We start from the raw sequence: 18,456 nt of genomic DNA, 5'->3' as shown, positions 1-18,456 counted from the left end.
CTATTTTAACTTTTTGAAGAACCTTCATAATGTTTTCCCTAGTGGCCATACTAATTTACATTCCCACCAACAGTGTGCAAATGTTCCCTTATCTCCACGTCCTTGTTAACACTTGTTATTGTTTGTCTTTTTGATAATAGTCATCCTGAAAAGCATGGATTGATATGTCATTGAGGTTTAAATTGAATATCTTAAGTTTTCCTATTTGAGGATATGAGTAGTCCCCCCAAAATATTACTGCTAATGTTGCTTTTTTGCATGAACCATGACCTTGAGCTGAGCTGGACACTTGAATTCTTGAGTACTTGGACATGAGCTTAAATAGGACTGAAATATTTTTTACATACCTGAATATTAGTTCTTCTCTCTGCTGGTAAGAACTTGTAGAAGAAGACGTTATAAAGATCTCATAGAGAGATATTTAAGGTTTGTCTGGGAATGAAGGAACATGATGACTACAAATCTAGAAGCTGGGGAAGAGTTGTCTCTGGAAATATCCCAGGCATTACTAGGGAACCAGAAGTAGAGACGAACAGATATGTTGCAAAGAGTGACATGTGTAGGTTAGCTCTGGGTGATGAAATCGTCAGTGGTCCAGCTGAGGTGATGCATGGATGAGATTGACTGGAAGAAGAAACCTGTAGAAACAGATCAGGAAACAAAGCTCCATTGTACACACGTCCATAGCAGGCAGCCTGGGTTTTCGTCCCAGTCTTCTTCTGTTTTCAAGGGCCATTTCCATACTGCATGAGAAGCGTGAGCTCTGGACTCCTGTGCCAGAGATCACTCACCTTCCCCATTTCCCCCAAGTGTCCCAAATGCCTTGTATCATCTGATTTTCTATCTTCCTGCTAAAGCTTTTCCCATACTCCTAGCCCTTCACCCTGCGGTATCCTCCAAGTCCTTACCTGACTTCCACTATGGAGTTTCTCCATGGTTACTTGCTTGAAGGAGGCACTGTTTGAGCACAGCCTCTGAATGCTACAGACTCTCTCTTCAGATTTTCTAAATTGTCATTTTAAAGAGATAACTGTTTAAAGAGAAAAGGCCTACCTTATATGTGTCATGAAAAATTCATGTAACTGGTTACCTAAAAGTTGATATAAGAGAAATATGTAAGTAGCTTCACAAGGTTTTGAAAAATTTGAAGATAATTACTTGATAAATTTTTATTAAAGGAAAATGATATTCTGGGGCCGTATTTCTAATTATGTTACCACTGGCATTAAGGAGGCCACAGAACCTTTCTGACTCTACAGTGTTTCTTGATTCTGGAAGTAATTGCAGGACAGAGTCCTGGATAACCCTTCTGGTGACAGGATGACTCCTGTGTTTACATTCAACTGCACTGACCAGGCACAGATTCTAAGAGATGCTGACCAGGGAAGATGATTTCTCCCTTGTTTCCACAAAGAAGGAGTCCACAACCTTTTTCTGCCCTGAAAGAAGAGACAATGTGCCCTGGGGAGAGTCTCCCTAGTGTAACCTTGACCCATAATAACAGCAGTGTCTTTATCCCATCTTCCCACATGGGGTGCGTGCGGTCTCATCCTAAGTGCTCTGTCCCCACAGAGGCCGGGCGGGTGATTTGGGTGAGGCATTCAGAATCAGGATGCTTGTCTGAGTTGCCTTCCTCTGGCCAGGCCAATAGTGGCTGCCCTGAGTAATGGAGCAGGGATAGGAACATTGCAAAGAACTGTACAGAAGGCTGGATCAGGGGGACACAACTGGCAGAAGCCCCAAACCAAAGCCTTTTAGATTAGGTGTTTTTTGTTTTGTTTTGTTTTGTTTTGAGACAGAGTTTTGCTCTTGTCTCCCAGGCTGGAGTGCAATGGAGTGCAATGGCGTGAACTCAGCTCACTGCAACCTCTGCCTCCTGGGTTCAAGCGATTCGCCTGCCTCAGCCTACTGAGTAATTGAGATTACAGGCATGGACCACCACACCCGGCTAATTTTTTTTATTTTTGGTAGAGACGGGTTTCACCATGTTGGCCAGGCTGGTCTCAAATTCCTGACCTCAAGTGATCTGCCTGCCTTGGCCTCCCAAAGTGCTAGAAAATTACAGGGGTGAGCCACCGCACCTGGCCTCAGATGAGGTTTTAGCCAGTCAGAAAATGGCTCTGACACTTTCGTTGCTAGTTGAAAAGTCTGTGTGGCCAGGTGTGGTGGCTCACACCTATAATCCCAGTGCTTTGGGAGGCCGAGGTGGGAGGATTGCTTGAGGCCAGGACATTGAAACCAACCTGGGCAACATAGCAAAACCCTATTTCTATAAAAAATTTTTTAAAAATTAGACAGAATGGCGGTGTGTGCCTGTACTCCCAGCTACTTGGGAGGCTCAGACAGGAGGATCACTTGAGCCTAAGAGGTTGAGGCTGCAGTGTGCCATGATCATGCCAGTGTACTCCAGCCTAGGTGATAGAGCCAGACCCTGTCCCTAAAAAAGAAAGGAAAAGAAAAAAGGAAAATTAAAAAAAAGGAAAACAAAAGAAAAAAGTCTGTTTGAAGAGGCCCATGAGACTGGGGAGTCCCTAGGTTTGACGTAGACTTTGCCTCACAGCCCCAGAATAAACCTGAGGGAAGTTTCTCCCTTTGAACAGGAAGAAGGGGTGGGCCAGAGGCCTCTATTCTGAGGGACGCTGGGGTGGGGACTGAGAGGACATTGAGGGCATCTTCAGGTTCCTCTCTGCCTATTCTTTCTTGCCCCCAATTCCGTTCTAGGTCTGAGTTTGATGTTCCTCCTTTATGCTTCCATCGCACCAGTGGAGACCCTCCTTAGACTGGGGGTTACCCTGATCCTGAGTACACCACTGCTGCTAGAAGCCCAGTAACAACGTTCCCAGTCTCAGGTGATCTAAACCTATGCACAGAATAATACAGAATATTAGAGTGGCTCAATGCTTTCATGTGCCACTATTGCAAACCTCTTGCTACTGTCTCTTCCCTGTTTCTTTTTACCTGGTAAACATATTCTGCTTTTAGATCCTCTCTATCTTCTACTTTACTAATATACAGGGAAGAGTGGGAGGAAGGGAGACAAGAAGAGAGGTGGAGATATTTATTGTCTTGGTTAGGATTACCAGTAATGTTTGTCAGGCATTGTTTTAATTGCTTTATAGCCATTAGTACTATCCCTAGCCATGGGCAACGTAAGCCTGATAAGTAAGAAATTTATTTATAAAAACACATTGGTACCTCTGCCATTTTGGATTTGATGTTTAGGGCTGGCCCAATATGACCTGTAACTAAACATTTGCTCCATCATTAATACGATTCAGCCCCCAGGAGATTCAGCCCCCAGGAAATTCTTCTTCATAGCTTTTGCTCTCTATCCTCAAAACTAAATGTGACGGTGTCTGAATACTGTAAAATTTGTGTATTGTGCCTTTGCTCATATCAGATGCACCTGTTTCATGGTTCAGGGAGGATTTAAGCAGCTGAAGAACTTACAAGAGAAAAGTCAACAAATACTTTCACTCAAAGATCATGAATGCAATACCTTCTTGCATAATAAAGAATCACTTGCCAGTAGGGCTGGGTGTCAACCTTTTTTTTTTCTTGTTGCTCCTATTAGCCTGATAGTTACACATAACAGTGGAGGAGGCTTTTGTAATACTAAACTAGTCATATTAATGTTAAATTTGTATATGTGAAGATCTAGATGTAAAATGCATAAAACATGATCCACATTTTGCAAAGAGAAGCCTGGGGGTGAAAAGGAGTTCAGTAATTTGTTGACTCTCATAAAGCACATTAGTGGTAGAACTGCAACTCACCATCATTTCCTTCTAAGAACTTTGCTCTTCTCACCAAAACTTAAGGCTCCTCAGAGTGTCTAATAGAAGTGAACATTTCTGTGACAATTTTCTGTTCCCTGAAATATGATCCTCACTTAATTTGCCCTACTAAAAATCCCAAGTATAAGAACAATAGGTTGTAAGATGTCTACTCTTGAATCACATTTGTCTTTTGCTCCTTAAAACCCCTAAGCCATTCAATCTTCAGCTATTCAGAAATCTTCACCTCAAATGTTCATCTAGTGCAATTTGAAGAAGAAACAGTGCCAGGCATTGGAGTGAGAATCTTCACAGAAAAATGTCTGCCCAGAGGCAGATGAGGTCCTTCAGCTCCAGTGCTGATTGGTTCCTTTCCTAGGGACTCCCCAATCCTACCACACATGGAAACATCCAGAGGTTTTTATTCTTTCCGGCGGGTACATAAGATCCATTAGGTTTGAGCTGTGTTGACTACCACTGCTTTTTCCTTGGTCTCAATTATGTCTTGGAAGATGGCTCTGCAGATCCCTGGAGGCTTTTGGGCAGCAGCTGTGACCGTGATGCTGGTGATGCTGAGCACCCCAGTGGCTGAGGCCAGAGACTTTCCCAGTAAGTGCAGGGCAGCTGCTCTTGAGAGCCACCACTGTGGGAACAGGCTCTCCTTGGGTTGGAGTATGGGGGATGGTGATCTCCATGATCTCAGAACACAGTCTTTTATCACCATTTATTCTTTTTGGGAAATAGAGCTATGTTGCATTTTTATTTCCACCTTATAATGGGTGAGGTGAGGATAATCCAACCCCAATCCCACAGGTTTAAACCTGAAGGAGGAGAGAGGAAAGAGGAGACAAAGTGTGCATTCACTACCCATGACAGGACAAAGTGACCGTGGAGTGATTTTTGAAGATATGCATTTCCCCAAAGACACAGTAGGATTTTTCTGCACTAGGAAAATGAAAGGCAGCAATGGTGTCTGTAGTCTCTGTATTAGAGGTAAAGGAGTCTATACTACTGACTCGAGTGGAGAGTTTGTGGAGGCAAACTCTTAGTACTGAGGGAAGGTGGCTGGATGACCACAGACAGGGAGTCTTACTTTGGGTTTCACTGATTTATGGGCAAAAGGTGACTTGAGTGGGATTCAGGGACCTGAGTTGATGGTGGACTGAATTTAGTATGATGGAAAGGAGGAGGTAAAGAAGGGAAATAATACACATTGAGAAACCACTCCATTCAGACACAGGACAGTACTTTCTATAAATCCTCTCTCACTCCTCCTAACATCCTATGTGTAGGTATCATGATTTTCCTTTTACGTAATTATACTTGTGATATGGATATTCTGTTAAGTAACCTGCCCAAGCTGATGATTGACTCAGTTTAATTGGACCCTATAGAATTCAAAAGCTTGGGCTCTTTCCATGAATAAATGTTTCCTTCTAGGACTCCGGAGGTGTAGGTCCTTTCTAACACAGAAGTGAGTGAACCTCACAGGGCACTTGGGCGGGTATAGCAGAAAGAGAGTAAATCCAGGCATGGGTTTACTTGGTCTCTTGCCCAGGGACCAAGAGAATACTTACATCAGGATGAGAACAAGCTTAATTCCTGAACCTTTCTCGTTATTCCCTTGAACTCTCAAATTTATGTGGATAACTCTGTCTCTGAGATTCCCAAGAGCTCCATGGAAAATGGGATTTCATGCGAGAACGCCCTGATCTAAGAGCAGAGGTCAATGTCGAATCGGTCCGACTGCCCTCTTCACTTGGTTCACAGGCTCAGGCAGGGACTGGGCTTTCCCTCTTACCTCCCTAAAGGAAGGCGGATTCCCGAGGCCCTCAGAGAGGGCGGGCAGGGCTGGGGCAGAGATGCCTCGAGGATCCCAGGTCCGGAGCACGAGGCACGGGCCCAGCCAAGAACTCAATTTCGCGTGGACGGGTTTCGCAGCTGCTGGCCGGGTCAGGGCAGCGGCTGAAGGGTGCGGTCCGGCTGGGGGCTGGGGCTAGGGCCGTGCTGGGGCCTGACTGACCCGCAGTGATTCCCCGCAGAGGATTTCTTGGTCCAGTTTAAGGGCATGTGCTACTTCACCAACGGGACAGAGCGCGTGCGGGGTGTGGCCAGATACATCTATAACCGCGAGGAGTACGGGCGCTTCGACAGCGACGTTGGGGAGTTCCAGGCGGTGACCGAGCTGGGGCGGAGCATCGAGGACTGGAACAACTATAAGGACTTCTTGGAGCAGGAGCGGGCCGCGGTGGACAAGGTGTGCAGACACAACTACGAGGCGGAGCTACGCACGACCTTGCAGCGGCAAGGTGAGCCTCGTCGTCCTTCCGCGGTGCTCACCCTTGGCCGGGGCCCGAGTCTCTGCGCACAGAGGGGCGAGGACGGCGTGGCCTCAGGGACCGAGCCCTGGTCCATCCCAGGGTACAGGAAGGTGGCGGGGATTTGGAGGCTGGGGTAGTATCGGAGGGGCGGGGATCTAGGGCAGAGCAGGGGGATGCACAAAAGCATCCCTTAGTTCCCTGCAGGGTTGGGTTAGGCTGCCCAGTGTGTCCCCAGCCTCCCCGTCCATCGGCCTTGTCCTCTGCTCTGCATGTTCTTGCCTCGTGCTTTATGCGTTTGCCTACTCGTGCCTCACCTTCGCTAAGCAGTTCTTTCTGCCCCGAATGCCCGCCCTCTTCCCCTGCCCGCCCGCCCCACTAGCACTGCCCCACCCAGCAAGGCCCACTTGCACAGCTCGCACCGCAGGAAGCTTCAGGTTTGGCCTGGTGGAATTAGGGCTGCTCCACAACTGCGCGCAGGGCATCCAGCAATTACAGTTGTGAAATAAGATATTTTAACTTTTGGCTTCAAATTATTATTCATCGTAATTCTGTTTTCTTAAACGGCTCTCATTCATGGCGGAACTCTTTGAGGTGAGAGTGTTTTAATCATTGCATGCCTAGTACCTGACTCGTGGACTGGCATGTGGTATGAGCTCAATGATCTTCTGTTAAATTAATGAATAAATGTGCTCAGCTGCCCATCCACTTAGGCTCAAGGGAAAGCAGAGGATAAATAGAGCCTTAAAGATGGACTTTATCAATTATTTTCTATTATTTTGCTTAATGCTTTAAACTCTTATTGACTTGGATCTTAGTAAGGTTTGTGAATGCAGTCTGGGGAAAAAGGTGTTTGCTGAAAATAAAAACAACGCTTGAATGGTGTTATAAGGCAGTTTTAATTTCTTAGAAAAGCTGAACAAATGGCACAATGAAAAGAGCAGAAGCTTTGGAATACATAGATTGAAGCCACTAAATTATTGAATAAAAATAGTTTCAGGTTGCTTTTGGAGTAGATTTTCTCACTCCCCCCATCACTATCCACTTCAGGGATAAACATTCTGAAAGTCAATTTTACCCACTTAGTGAGCACTTATTTCTAGACAATTGCCTTAGCAAACACCATCTAAGTTATGTCATTTAATAGCACAGTTACCTGTGCATTAGAGATTAGCATCGCCACTTTATATATCGTAATATTGGTACATGATAAACACTTTAAGTAATCAACCCACAATTATGCACCAGGACCTGAAGCCTCCCCCAAATACACAGCATTCTTTTATGTTCTTCAATACTCATCTACACAGCCTAAGGGAAGTAAAGCCTTGTTAAAGCCAATTTTGACAAGAAGCAGCAATGGGTCTATTCCTGCCTGTTTTCACTGTTAATGGGACAAAATGATACTTTCAAGGCATTGAAAATTCACTGATTAATCAATCCCTAGTCTGACCCCAGTGTTATCTATGCAGGTTCACAAAACTTCCTTGCCTTCTTCTGACCCACATCCTAATGCTGTCAAGTATTTATATTTTTGCCATTTCAAGTCTATTTCTATAAAAGTTATTCTATCATTTTTTCTCATGAATTTGTGCCCTTTATTTTTACTTTCAGTCTTTTTAAGATGAACAAATCTTGTAAGTCCCCACATAGCTGACTGTTATTTCAGTCAGACTCCAGGAAGGAGGGCCTAAAGAAAAGTTCAAGTCCAAGCAGAAACCAAGATTCCTTCCAGACAATGGCTCATAAGTGCCATTTAATTGGGGTGCTACCTGCTGACCTCAGCAAATCCCAGCTATATGTATATGTTTGCATTACAGGCACATTCACCCAGACCAACCTCTGCATGGATCTCAGAATATTTCCTATGGAGAACGTACATGATAATGTCTGATTTCAGAACAAGAAAGTAATTCTCAATAGCAAGGGGATGGAGTAGGGTAGGCAGCTAGTAATTACACTATCTTGAGTGTTAAAAGGAAATTAAGAAAAAGCAGGAAAATGAGAGAACATATTACCAAGTAAATAAAGCATACATTAAATATTTACTATAATTTTACACTAAAGAAATAAAGGAAATGCAGTAAAATGGCCAGAGAAGTAAAGGTTAAGATGTATAAAATATGCAGGGAAAGGTGTGTCATTTTTGACCATGAGCAGCGCTCTGAGAAGATAAAGGAATTGAGTTATGGGCAAACATGATGTTTGATCAGTGTTAGTTTTTTTCAAGGCCTGCCTACTTTTCCTTCAAATATTACAAACTTTTGAAATAACATTCAATTTTTTTGGTCTCTGTTACTAGATTGCAAGTTCTATAAAGGCAGGAACCAGGGTCTGTTGTTTATTTTTGGATTCTCAGTGATTGTCAAATTTATATTTGTTGAAGGAACCTTAATCCAAGACTTGGACTCCAGGTATCTTTCCATTCTGGTTCCAAGGAGGGACCTTCCTCACAGCAGGCGTGCTGTGTGGTCTCACATCTCACTCCTATATCTTTCCCTGTCTGTTACTGCCCTCAGTGGAGCCCACAGTGACCATCTCCCCATCCAGGACAGAGGCCCTCAACCACCACAACCTGCTGGTCTGCTCGGTGACAGATTTCTATCCAGCCCAGATCAAAGTCCGGTGGTTTCGGAATGACCAGGAGGAGACAGCCGGTGTTGTGTCCACTTCCCTCATTAGGAACGGTGACTGGACCTTCCAGATTCTGGTGATGCTGGAAATAACTCCCCAGCATGGAGACATCTACACCTGCCACGTGGAGCACCCCAGCCTCCAGAGCCCCATCACCGTGGAGTGGCGTAAGGGGAAACTGGTTTCCTTTTACTGTGGGCCCCACAAGACAAAGGGCAGAGCTCCTGCTGATCCTTCCCATCCCATCTCTTGTCCCTGACATCACTACTGAGCTGGGAATCACAGGAGACTAGAGCACCTGTTGCCCCATGGCGAGCACATCAGATGAATCCTGATCTCTTTGTCTTTCCAGATACCAGGGAGATCACTTTCCACATTTGTGTTAGTCCATTCTTGTACTGCTACAAAGAAATCTCTGAGACTGAGTAATTTATAAAGAAAAGAGGTTTAATTGGCTCTTCTCACTCCACTATAAAGAAATACCTGAGAATGGGTAATTTATAAAGAGAAGAGGTTTAATTGGCTTATGATTCTGAGGCTGTAGGGGAAGCATAGTGGCTTCTGCTTATGAGGAGACATAAGGAAGCTCCTAATCATGGCAGAAGGAAAAGAGGGAGTGAGGTGTCTCACATGGCAGGGGCAGGAGCATGAGAGAGAGGGGGTTGGTGCTACGCAGTTTTACATAACCAGGTCTCATGAGAACTCACTATTGTAATGACAGTACTAAGGGAGATGGTGACAAGAATCTGGTCTAATGATCCAGTCACCTCCCACCAGGCTCTATGTCCAACATTGTTAATTACAATTGAACATGAAATTTGGGTGGGGCCACAGAATCAAACCATATCAACACTACTAAAGCCCCAGAACCAGCTCTGACAGCTATGAGAGACTGACTTAGGGCTGGTGACTGGGGCCTTAGGGTTTAAGGTTATGGATGAAGTCCTGAGGGGCAGGGGTGTGCTTCCTCCTCTCCCTCACCCACCTATTGTGTCCAAAGACCTACTGGCTGGTCTTTCTCTTCCCTAGGGTGGTCAGACTGGAGAACTAGTGTCCCCTGACATCTCCACCTCCTGTACCAAGGACATTATGGGGTGTGGGGACAAACACTCACACTCAGGCTCTGCTCCTTAGGGGCTCAGTCTGAATCTGCCCAGAGCAAGATGCTGAGTGGTGTTGGAGGCTTCGTGCTGGGGCTGATCTTCCTCGGGCTGGGCCTTATCATCCGTCACAGGGGTCAGAAAGGTGAGGAACCCAAGGGGGAAATGGGGAAGATGGGCTGTGACCCAGACCCTCTATTCAGAGAGGTTCTGTCTCTAGATGTAGCTCTTTCCTCCTTACCCTGAGAGGAAGTGCGAGGAGACAGGACAAGATTGGAGGAGGCATTGGAATCTGATTTTACTGGGTGAATGGTAGCGCTGCCAGAGCTGACTGATAGAGCTTATTCCAGGGCATCCTTACCGTTCATCATCGTCTCACTGGCTCCTTTCTAAAAGCTTCCTCCATTAAGAGGGTCAGAGCCTTGGCCTCCTTGTCTTCTAGTGACAATTTCCTTTGTTTTGGGGGATTTTAACTTAGGGTGCTTAAGGACTTAAAGAACATGGGAGGGAAGAGGATATAACCCCAATTAAACTACATGTGTCATTTTCCTTTGGGGTAAGATAGTGGTTGTTTGTTTAACAAGACCTTTCTCTGTATAACTTCCTTTTGTAGGACCTCGAGGGCCTCCACCAGCAGGTAATATTTCAGCCATGATCCAGTCAGGGGAGAGGGCACAGGCATAAGAGGGAAGAGCCATGGTGAAACCACATCTCTACTAAAAATACAAAAATTAGCTGGACGTGGTGGTGTGCATCTGTAATCCCGGCTACTTGGGAGGTTGAACCCAGGAGGCAGAGGTTGCAGTGAGCCAAGATGGCGCCACTGCACTCCAGTCTGGGCGATAGAGCTAGAGTCTGTCTCAAAAAAAAAAAAAGAAGAGCATGAGCGGAGTGTTCCAGGGCACAGTGGTCTCTGTTCATGGCCTGTTTGCTGCTATGAGGGTTAAGACTTAGGGGAGAAGTTTGCCAGTTTCTACGAATCTCCAGAGATTGTTTCCTAGAACCAGGCCTTAACTTTGGTGGCATCTTTTTGTGAAATGTGGGGACAGAGCCACATCTTGAATGTGAGATAGTAGGGTGATGCCCACTTCGTGCCACATTTTGTTAGCTACTGCCTGTAGGCATTTTCAGTGACTAAAAGAGGCTGCTAGTGGTGGAGATGAAGTGTCACCCAATTTACTAAAAAAATCAAACTCTTCATATTACCCAGAAGGGTAACTGCTGTTCCCCCACCTCCACATATCTGCATCAAGCTGAAGTTCTGTGTCCTCATGAGCTGATTTTACCTTTACACAGATATTGGGGAACATGATGACAATATGCCCTGGACCTCAGCATCCTCTGTTTGATGCTGCAGAGGAAACTGAGGACTGCGGGAGAGGGTGTGTCCCTCAGGGTACCCTGTGTTGATCATGCCTCGTCTCTCTTCTCCAGGACTCCTGCACTGACTCCTGAGGACTTTTGTCTGGGATTGGTCATCACTCTTCTGTAATGCCCACCTGCCCCTGCCCAGAATTCCTAGCTGCCTGTGTCATCCTGTCCCACTGAGGTCAGAGTCCTACAGTGGCTCACGCAGCCACAGGTCACCTTCTGTGATCCCCACCCCAAGGCACTGGCGGTGACTCTGCTTCCTGCACTGACCCAGAGCCTCTGCCTGTGCACTGCAAGCTGTGTCTACTCAGGCCCCAAGGGGCATCTCTGTTTCCATTCTCCCCCCACAGACCTGTCAAGAGAAGCATGACAAATAAAATCATTTACCTGACTTTAGTGCTTTTTCCCATAATTAAACCTGATTCTGAGTTATCTGTATTTGGAACTTCCTTAACTAAGCAGAGGTAGGAAACCACTGCCAAGTGAAGGAACATACCTTGAGGTGACCCAGCCAAACCATGGCTAGAAAGAGGGTTGTACTTTGAAAAGACACTGAAAGCATCTTGGGGTGCAAAGTAAGGGTAGGCAGAGGAGGCAGAAAATCAATTCAGTCATCACATCATTCATGGTTCTTTAATACTGATGTTCAGTGCAATGGCCTTAGGACATCCCAGCCTCTCTTCCGGTTTGGCGAGTGTTGTCTAAGTAAGCATGGTGGAATTGTTTGGGGACAACTATAGTGACTGATGTTTCAAATATATTCTGGCTGGCAAGTCACATCAATCAAGACTAATTTTTATTTTTAAGAAAGCATAACCAGCAATGAAAGTACTATTTTTGGTTCCAAATGATAGACACTCAACCCAAAGATATTTGATTCATGTTACAAGGAATGTTGGTTTCAGAAGTGACTAGTTCCAGATATTCAATGAGATCTTCATCTCTCTCTTCTCTTTCTGTTATAGTTCCATCTGTGCATCCTCCTCTCCTCTCCGTGTGTCTCTTTGTCCCTGTGTAGTTCTTTCTGTGTGTCTCTCTCCAGTTTTGTCTTTGTTCCCTTCTTGTGTCTCTTTCACTGCATTGTTGCCTTTCTCTATGTTTGTAATCCTTTGGCACTATTTATCTGCATTTCTTTCTCTTTTTCTTTTTGCATCTCTTTATTTTCTGCATCTTTCTTATCACCTCACAGCTTATCTCATCTCTCTCTTCGTGTGAGTGTGTGTGCGTGCGTGTATGTGTGTCTGTCTTTGTTGTATATGTTTCTGAAGTGTCTACCAGAGTTTTAATAATTTGGGGAAAGATTCTGATTGTCCAAGCCTGGGTAACATGCACACCTCCCAAACACACCATCCTGTGCACGGGATGCTGCCAGCCAGCATGCTCATCCCTCTTATTAGGAATGAGGACTGGGTTTTCCAGATCCTTCTGATGCTGGAAATGACTTCCAGTGTGCAGATGTCTACACCAGCCATGTGGAGCACCTCAGCCTCCAGAGCCTCCTCACAGTAGAGTGGTGTAGGGGAAGTTTGCTTCTTGTGGAGCACACAGGTCAAACGGCAGAGCTTCCTCTGGTTCTAGGGTCCCTCAGTTGGGGTACCTGTTCACAGCCATCTCATTCCTTGTCTGAGCTCCCTTTGTCATTGACATCGTAACCTGTTCATTCCTGATGACACCCTCTTCCCGGTTATGAGGGACGTCACTACACACTGTGACCCCTTTGATGTGGGCTCAGCCCTGAAGATGGTCTACATGTCAGTCTCTGGGTTTGTCATTAAGGCAGACAAGCTTTTCCAACCCTCAGCCCGCGGGCTGCATGCAGCCTATGACCGTATTTAATGCAGTCCAACACAGATTCTAGAACATTCAGTTCAACATTGTCACACTGAACACATCCTGGTTATGAGAGGATCAAAGTCTTTTTCCCTTTCTTCCACTGACAGTTTCATAGAAACAATTATTTTTTGCACCCAGATTTCATTGGGTAGTATAATCTTTAATTGATAATTAAAGTAACAAGTACATTTTTTATAAATAAGTTTGCTAACAAGAAGAATTGAGTCTTAGTCAGCATATAACTTGGAGGAAAGTGTGTGGGTGTTCTAGAGAACAACCTGCCAGTTGTGAGCATTTGTCCTTACCTTAGGAAATATCAGTATATCTTTCAGAGACAATGGTGCTCATCAATATGCCATAAGGTTCTTTACATCTCCCAGTCTTTTCTGCTGTTAGGTTGGGATCATTTGACTAATACTAGCCAATGGAACTTGCAAGTAGATGCACGATGAGACGTTGGAAACTCCATATAACCTGAGTCACTGGAGAAACTGTGGAATTAAGTCTCTTTATTGAGTGACATCACTGAGATTTGTTTTTTACTGTGGGCTAAGATCTTACTGCACATTAACTTTACCCTTCTCAATAATCATGGAATGTTTAACTTCAGAGGAGAGTTCATAAGTTAATAGGGTGAATCAATTGAGTTAATAGAAATTGAGATGATTGAGATGATATTTTTAAACAAAAAAGTTTTTGAAAATAAAGAACAGAAAACTTTATTTGAACAAAAAAAGTTAAGAATGTTACATTTCAAAAAATTTAAATTATTTTTAATTTACAAATAATTATGAGTACTTATAAGGTACAATTGACATTTCGATATATGTATACACTATGAAATGATTAAATCAAGCTAATTAACATATCCATCACTTCACATACTTATTTTTTTATGTGGTGTGAATATTTAAAATCTGTCTTAGCAATTTTCAAATATACAATACAGCTGGCCCTGTATTTGTGGGTTTTGCATCCTCTGATTCAGTCAACCATGGATTGAAAATATTTGGAAAAAATGATAAAATACAACAATACAACATACAAATAATTCAACTTAAAAGACAATACAGTATAACAACTATTTACATAGCATTTACATTGCGTTAAGTATTGTAAGTAATCTAAAGATGATTTAAAGTATATGGGAAAACATACTTAGGTGATGTACAAAAACTAAGCCATTTTTAATAAGAGACTTGAGCATTCTTATATGTTGGTATCCAGGAAGGGTCCTAGAACCAATCCCTCATGGATGCCAAGGGACAACTGTATGATATTATTAACTAGTCACCATGCTGCGCAATTGATCTTCAGTACTTATTCCTCCTCTCTAACTGAAACTTGTACCTTTTGACCAACATCTCATTCCTTTTTCTCCCTCTCCCCACACCTCACCCCCTCCATGACTTTGACTTTTTAAGATTCTGCATATAAGTTAGGTCATGTCATATTTGTCTTTCTGTGCCTGGCTTATTTCACTTAGCATAATGTCCAATGGGTTCATCCATGCTATAAATGACAAGATTTCCTTCTTTTATAAGGCTGAATAGTATTCCATTGTGTATATGCACCACATTTTTTTTATCCATTCATCTGCTGATGGATAGTTAGGTTGATTCCATCTCTTGGCCATTGTGAATAGTGCTGCAATAAACACGGGAGTGCAGATATCTCTTTGATACAGATTTCATTTTCTTTGCATATGTACCCAGAAGTGGAACTGCTGGATCATGTGGTAGTTTTATTTTTAATTTTTAAATAGATGCTGAATTTTATCTGTTTGTTTTCTTCCACATGAATGTATATGTACTCCCAGGAACTAGAACAGTGTTTCTGTCGTCAGTGCTGTTCCACTGTACCTAAACTCCTCCCTTTGAGACTGAACGATTTATTCTGTCATTGCTGGGAATGTTGCTGGCTGACTGCCCTCAGCTGTCAGTCATGCCCCGGAATTGCCTTAGGTGATAAAAGCTGCCTCATCGGATTTTGACCAACTTCCCAGGAGGAACTCACCTATAATGATTGGTCAGTATAGGAGTATAAAAGCCTGCTGTAATTTGGGCCAACTCTGAGGGGCTCTTGCAGCTTCTGAATAGCTTAGGCCAAAGAATAACAGTCCATTTTTTTTTGTAACTGAAATAATAGTCCAATTTCTAAAACCTTGCTCTAATTCATGAGTCATTTTACATACTTTTTCCAGTTGTGATTGTAATAAATATATTGATCTTTGTGACTTCTGTAAGTATGGGCAATGTCTCTTCCCCTCCTTCTTGGAAGATGAAGTTATTGGCATTGTTACCCTCCCTTTCCCCTCTCCTTTACACTTCCAGTTGCCAAAATGAAGTATCTACATCTTCTTTTTTTCCCCAATATTGTCAAAGCTGAAAATATTGACATTCTGTTGTAGCAATAAGATTCCTTGGGCTTTGCTCACAGCTTAATTCTAAATTTGAAAAAAAAAGTTTATCGCTTTCTAAATATCACTTATGTAGTCAGGTATTCTTTGCTTGCCAAGAAACTGCTGTAGTAGGATCCCTTTTCAGTGAGATCCTGGGTTAAACCCAGTTTCCTGGATTCCTTACCTTTCTATATCCTGATTAACAATCTCAATTGGTCATATCCTTAGTCAATTTCTAGTATAAAACTGCATGGTAGGTAAATTTTATGTCCTTTCACATTCACAGGTATTTTTATTCTTTCTCCATGCCTGACTGTGACTTTGAAAAGGTCTACATTTATTAATAAAAAATAATTTTCCTTTAGAACTTCAAGGACTTTCTCATTATCTTAATAATAGAAGTATTTTGTTTGTTGTCAGTTTGTTTCATTTTGGTTTCCGCCACTGGAATATTTTATGACTTTTCTATAACACCTGAAGTTCTGAAATTTTGAAAATGAGATATTTAGAAGTGAGTCTGTTAATTTTGCTAAATACCTGACAAGACTATTCCATGGAAGAATTAAATCCTTTATATCTGGAAAATTTTCCCTTATTATTTGTTCTGATCATTTTCTCCCTTCATCTTCCCTGTTGGTCTCTCTAGCTTTGTCACTTGATGTTGGACTTCCTTGGTCTGTTCTCCATCTTATTTTTTCTACCATATATTACATTTTTTTTGCCTTTTAAATTACTGTGAGATTTTCTTGATTTAATTTTCCAATCTTTCTATTAAATTTTCCAATTGTTTTTAGCATTCTATTATTACTTTTACAGATCAAGAATTCTAATTAGAATGACTTTAAACTTGTTTGCTGTTACATGAACTTTCTCTATTAAATCTGTGATAATTTTCATGTTATTTTATTCTCATCTTCTCTTTCATATTGTAAGGGTTTCTCAAACATTTGCTCTGCCCTCTTTGACCTTGTCCTTTACCTACTGTATACCATCTTATTTCATCTCAAGATACATTTCTTCAAGCCACTTCTAAACTCCCCCAAATTATACCTGGTTCCTGTGCAACACTCTCTCATTTTACCTCATTCTTTTTCTTTATAAATGTTTCAGACCTTGTAACTATGTTTGTGGAATTATGTAATATATGTATTTTCCTCCCACTGGAGTGTAAGTTCTATGAAGATAATGAATGTAATTATTTTCACATTATTTTAATAACATTCAACAAACTATGAGTACTTATTATAGCACTGGTACTCAATGACCATTTTTGCATTTTTGATGAATTAGTGAATATATAAACAAGTCTGGGGGCTTAGTCCAGCCAATAATAAAGCAAGCATTACTTTGCTTTCCTTTGTTATTATTAGTTCCTGCATACACATTCTTTACAGTTGCATTCCTGAGAGGTTCTTACAGTCTTGGGCTGGCCTTGGACAGGGTTTCCTAAATATGATAAAAATGAGAAAAACTGAAAAACTAACATAACTTCAAACAGAATGCTTGTCTGCCTATGTTTATGGGACTTTCCTGAATACATTAAAAAAAAAAAAACCTTTGTATTACAGAAAATTTCAACTGTGTGCAATAGTAGAGAGAAGAATTTCATGTATCAACAGCCTCGCTTTAACAATAATCAATTCATGAGCAATTTTGTAAACCCACCCAGTTATCATACAGCCACATACTGGATTATTTTGAAGATATTTTTAGGTATCATATTTCATTTATACATTTTTATGGTGAAAATCTAAAATACCATGGCTTTTTAGAAACATAACAGCAATGCCACTAACACATTTAAAACGAGATAAATAATTCCTTAATACACTCAGTGTCAATTTTTCTGATTGCCTCATATAAATTTTTAACAGATGTTTTGTTTGAATATGAATCTAGACAAAGCTCAGCATTTGGTTACTATATTTCTTCAGTCTTTTTCAAGTGTATAGCTTCTCTTTTCTCTATTTTTAACTTCTTTTGCAAATTGTTTGCTGGAGAAATCTTTTTATTTAATCTAGTAGAACTTCTCATATTCTGAATTTTGTTGGTTACATCCTTGTGGTGTCATTCATCATGGGATTTTGACTTGTACTCCAGAAAATAACAATAACACAAATTTGTTAACTTCTATAAACTGCTTACTATGGGCCAGTCTGTGTGTGAAGTGCTTTATTTGTAATGTTTAATTCTTCATATCTCTAGTTTGTATGTGGTAAGTACAAACCTGAAATATTTTACATGATTTTTACATTTTGTAATTTTTATTTATTCATTCATTTATTTATTTATTTTTAGAGACAGGGTCTCGCTGTGTTGCCCAGACTGGAGCGAGTGCAGTGGTGCAGTCGATCCTAGCTCACTACAGCCTCGAACTCCTGGGCTCAAGCAGCAATCCTCCTGCCTCAGCCTCCCTGCTAGCTGGGACTACAGACTGGTCTCCATCTCCTGGGCTTTAAGGGACCCTCACCTTGTGCTGAGATTACAGGCATGAATCATTGTGACTGGAAATTTTGTAAAATTTAAACAATGTGATATTACCTATTAATGAAGTCATACTTTATGTATGTAATCTGAAATAATTCAGATAACAATTAATTTTTAAGAATCATTTAATTTAAAATCATGCAGCCTGATTTATAACTGTTTATAATAATATAATAATATAATAATGATGATTTCACTTTGAACTTTTAGCTGATAAAAAGATATATTTGCTCTATTTTATAAAACTAATTTTAGCTATGCTATTTTAACATTATATAAATACTTTTTGAATACATTCTTTCAGTAAAATCCAACTACCATTATATTTGCTTTCCTCAGTATTTCTTGGGGAAGGATTCTAAATAGGGGAGCATTTGTGTATTTCTGTATGACTCTGGTTATAATGCCATTCAATGTAAGCCTTACACACATGCACACACAGACGCACACACACACACAAATGCACACACCTCCAGAATGCTGGGTTCTTGGCTCATGAATCATTGAAATTTATATAAAATGTATTTTAAATCCTA

At 41.9% G+C, this 18,456-nt stretch overlaps 1 protein-coding gene across 3 annotated transcripts; it reads left to right on the top strand.

Moving 5' to 3' along the window:
• Positions 1-4,226: 4,226 nt before the first annotated feature.
• Positions 4,227-11,631, top strand: LOC100972641 (HLA class II histocompatibility antigen, DQ beta 2 chain). 3 transcript variants are annotated; one of them, XM_057302477.1, is made up of 6 exons: positions 4,227-4,385; positions 5,819-6,085; positions 8,614-8,895; positions 9,863-9,973; positions 10,442-10,465; positions 11,263-11,631. In XM_057302477.1, exons 1-6 carry the CDS (start codon positions 4,277-4,279, stop codon positions 11,274-11,276), a joined length of 807 nt encoding a protein of 268 aa, XP_057158460.1. In that variant the 5' UTR covers positions 4,227-4,276; the 3' UTR covers positions 11,277-11,631. The 3 variants fall into 3 exon arrangements, with proteins under 3 accessions (XP_057158460.1, XP_057158461.1, XP_003808658.2); XM_057302478.1 differs by lacking the exon at positions 9,863-9,973; XM_003808610.5 differs by lacking the exon at positions 11,263-11,631 and having other exon boundaries at positions 4,277-4,385; positions 10,442-11,010.
• The last annotated feature ends 6,825 nt before the right edge of the window (positions 11,632-18,456 follow it).

This window comes from Pan paniscus, chromosome 5, assembly GCF_029289425.2.
Source record: "Pan paniscus chromosome 5, NHGRI_mPanPan1-v2.0_pri, whole genome shotgun sequence".
Classification (NCBI taxonomy): Eukaryota; Metazoa; Chordata; class Mammalia; order Primates; family Hominidae; genus Pan; species Pan paniscus.
Note: the sequence above shows the minus strand (reverse complement) of the source record. Positions and strands in the feature narration are given on the sequence as shown.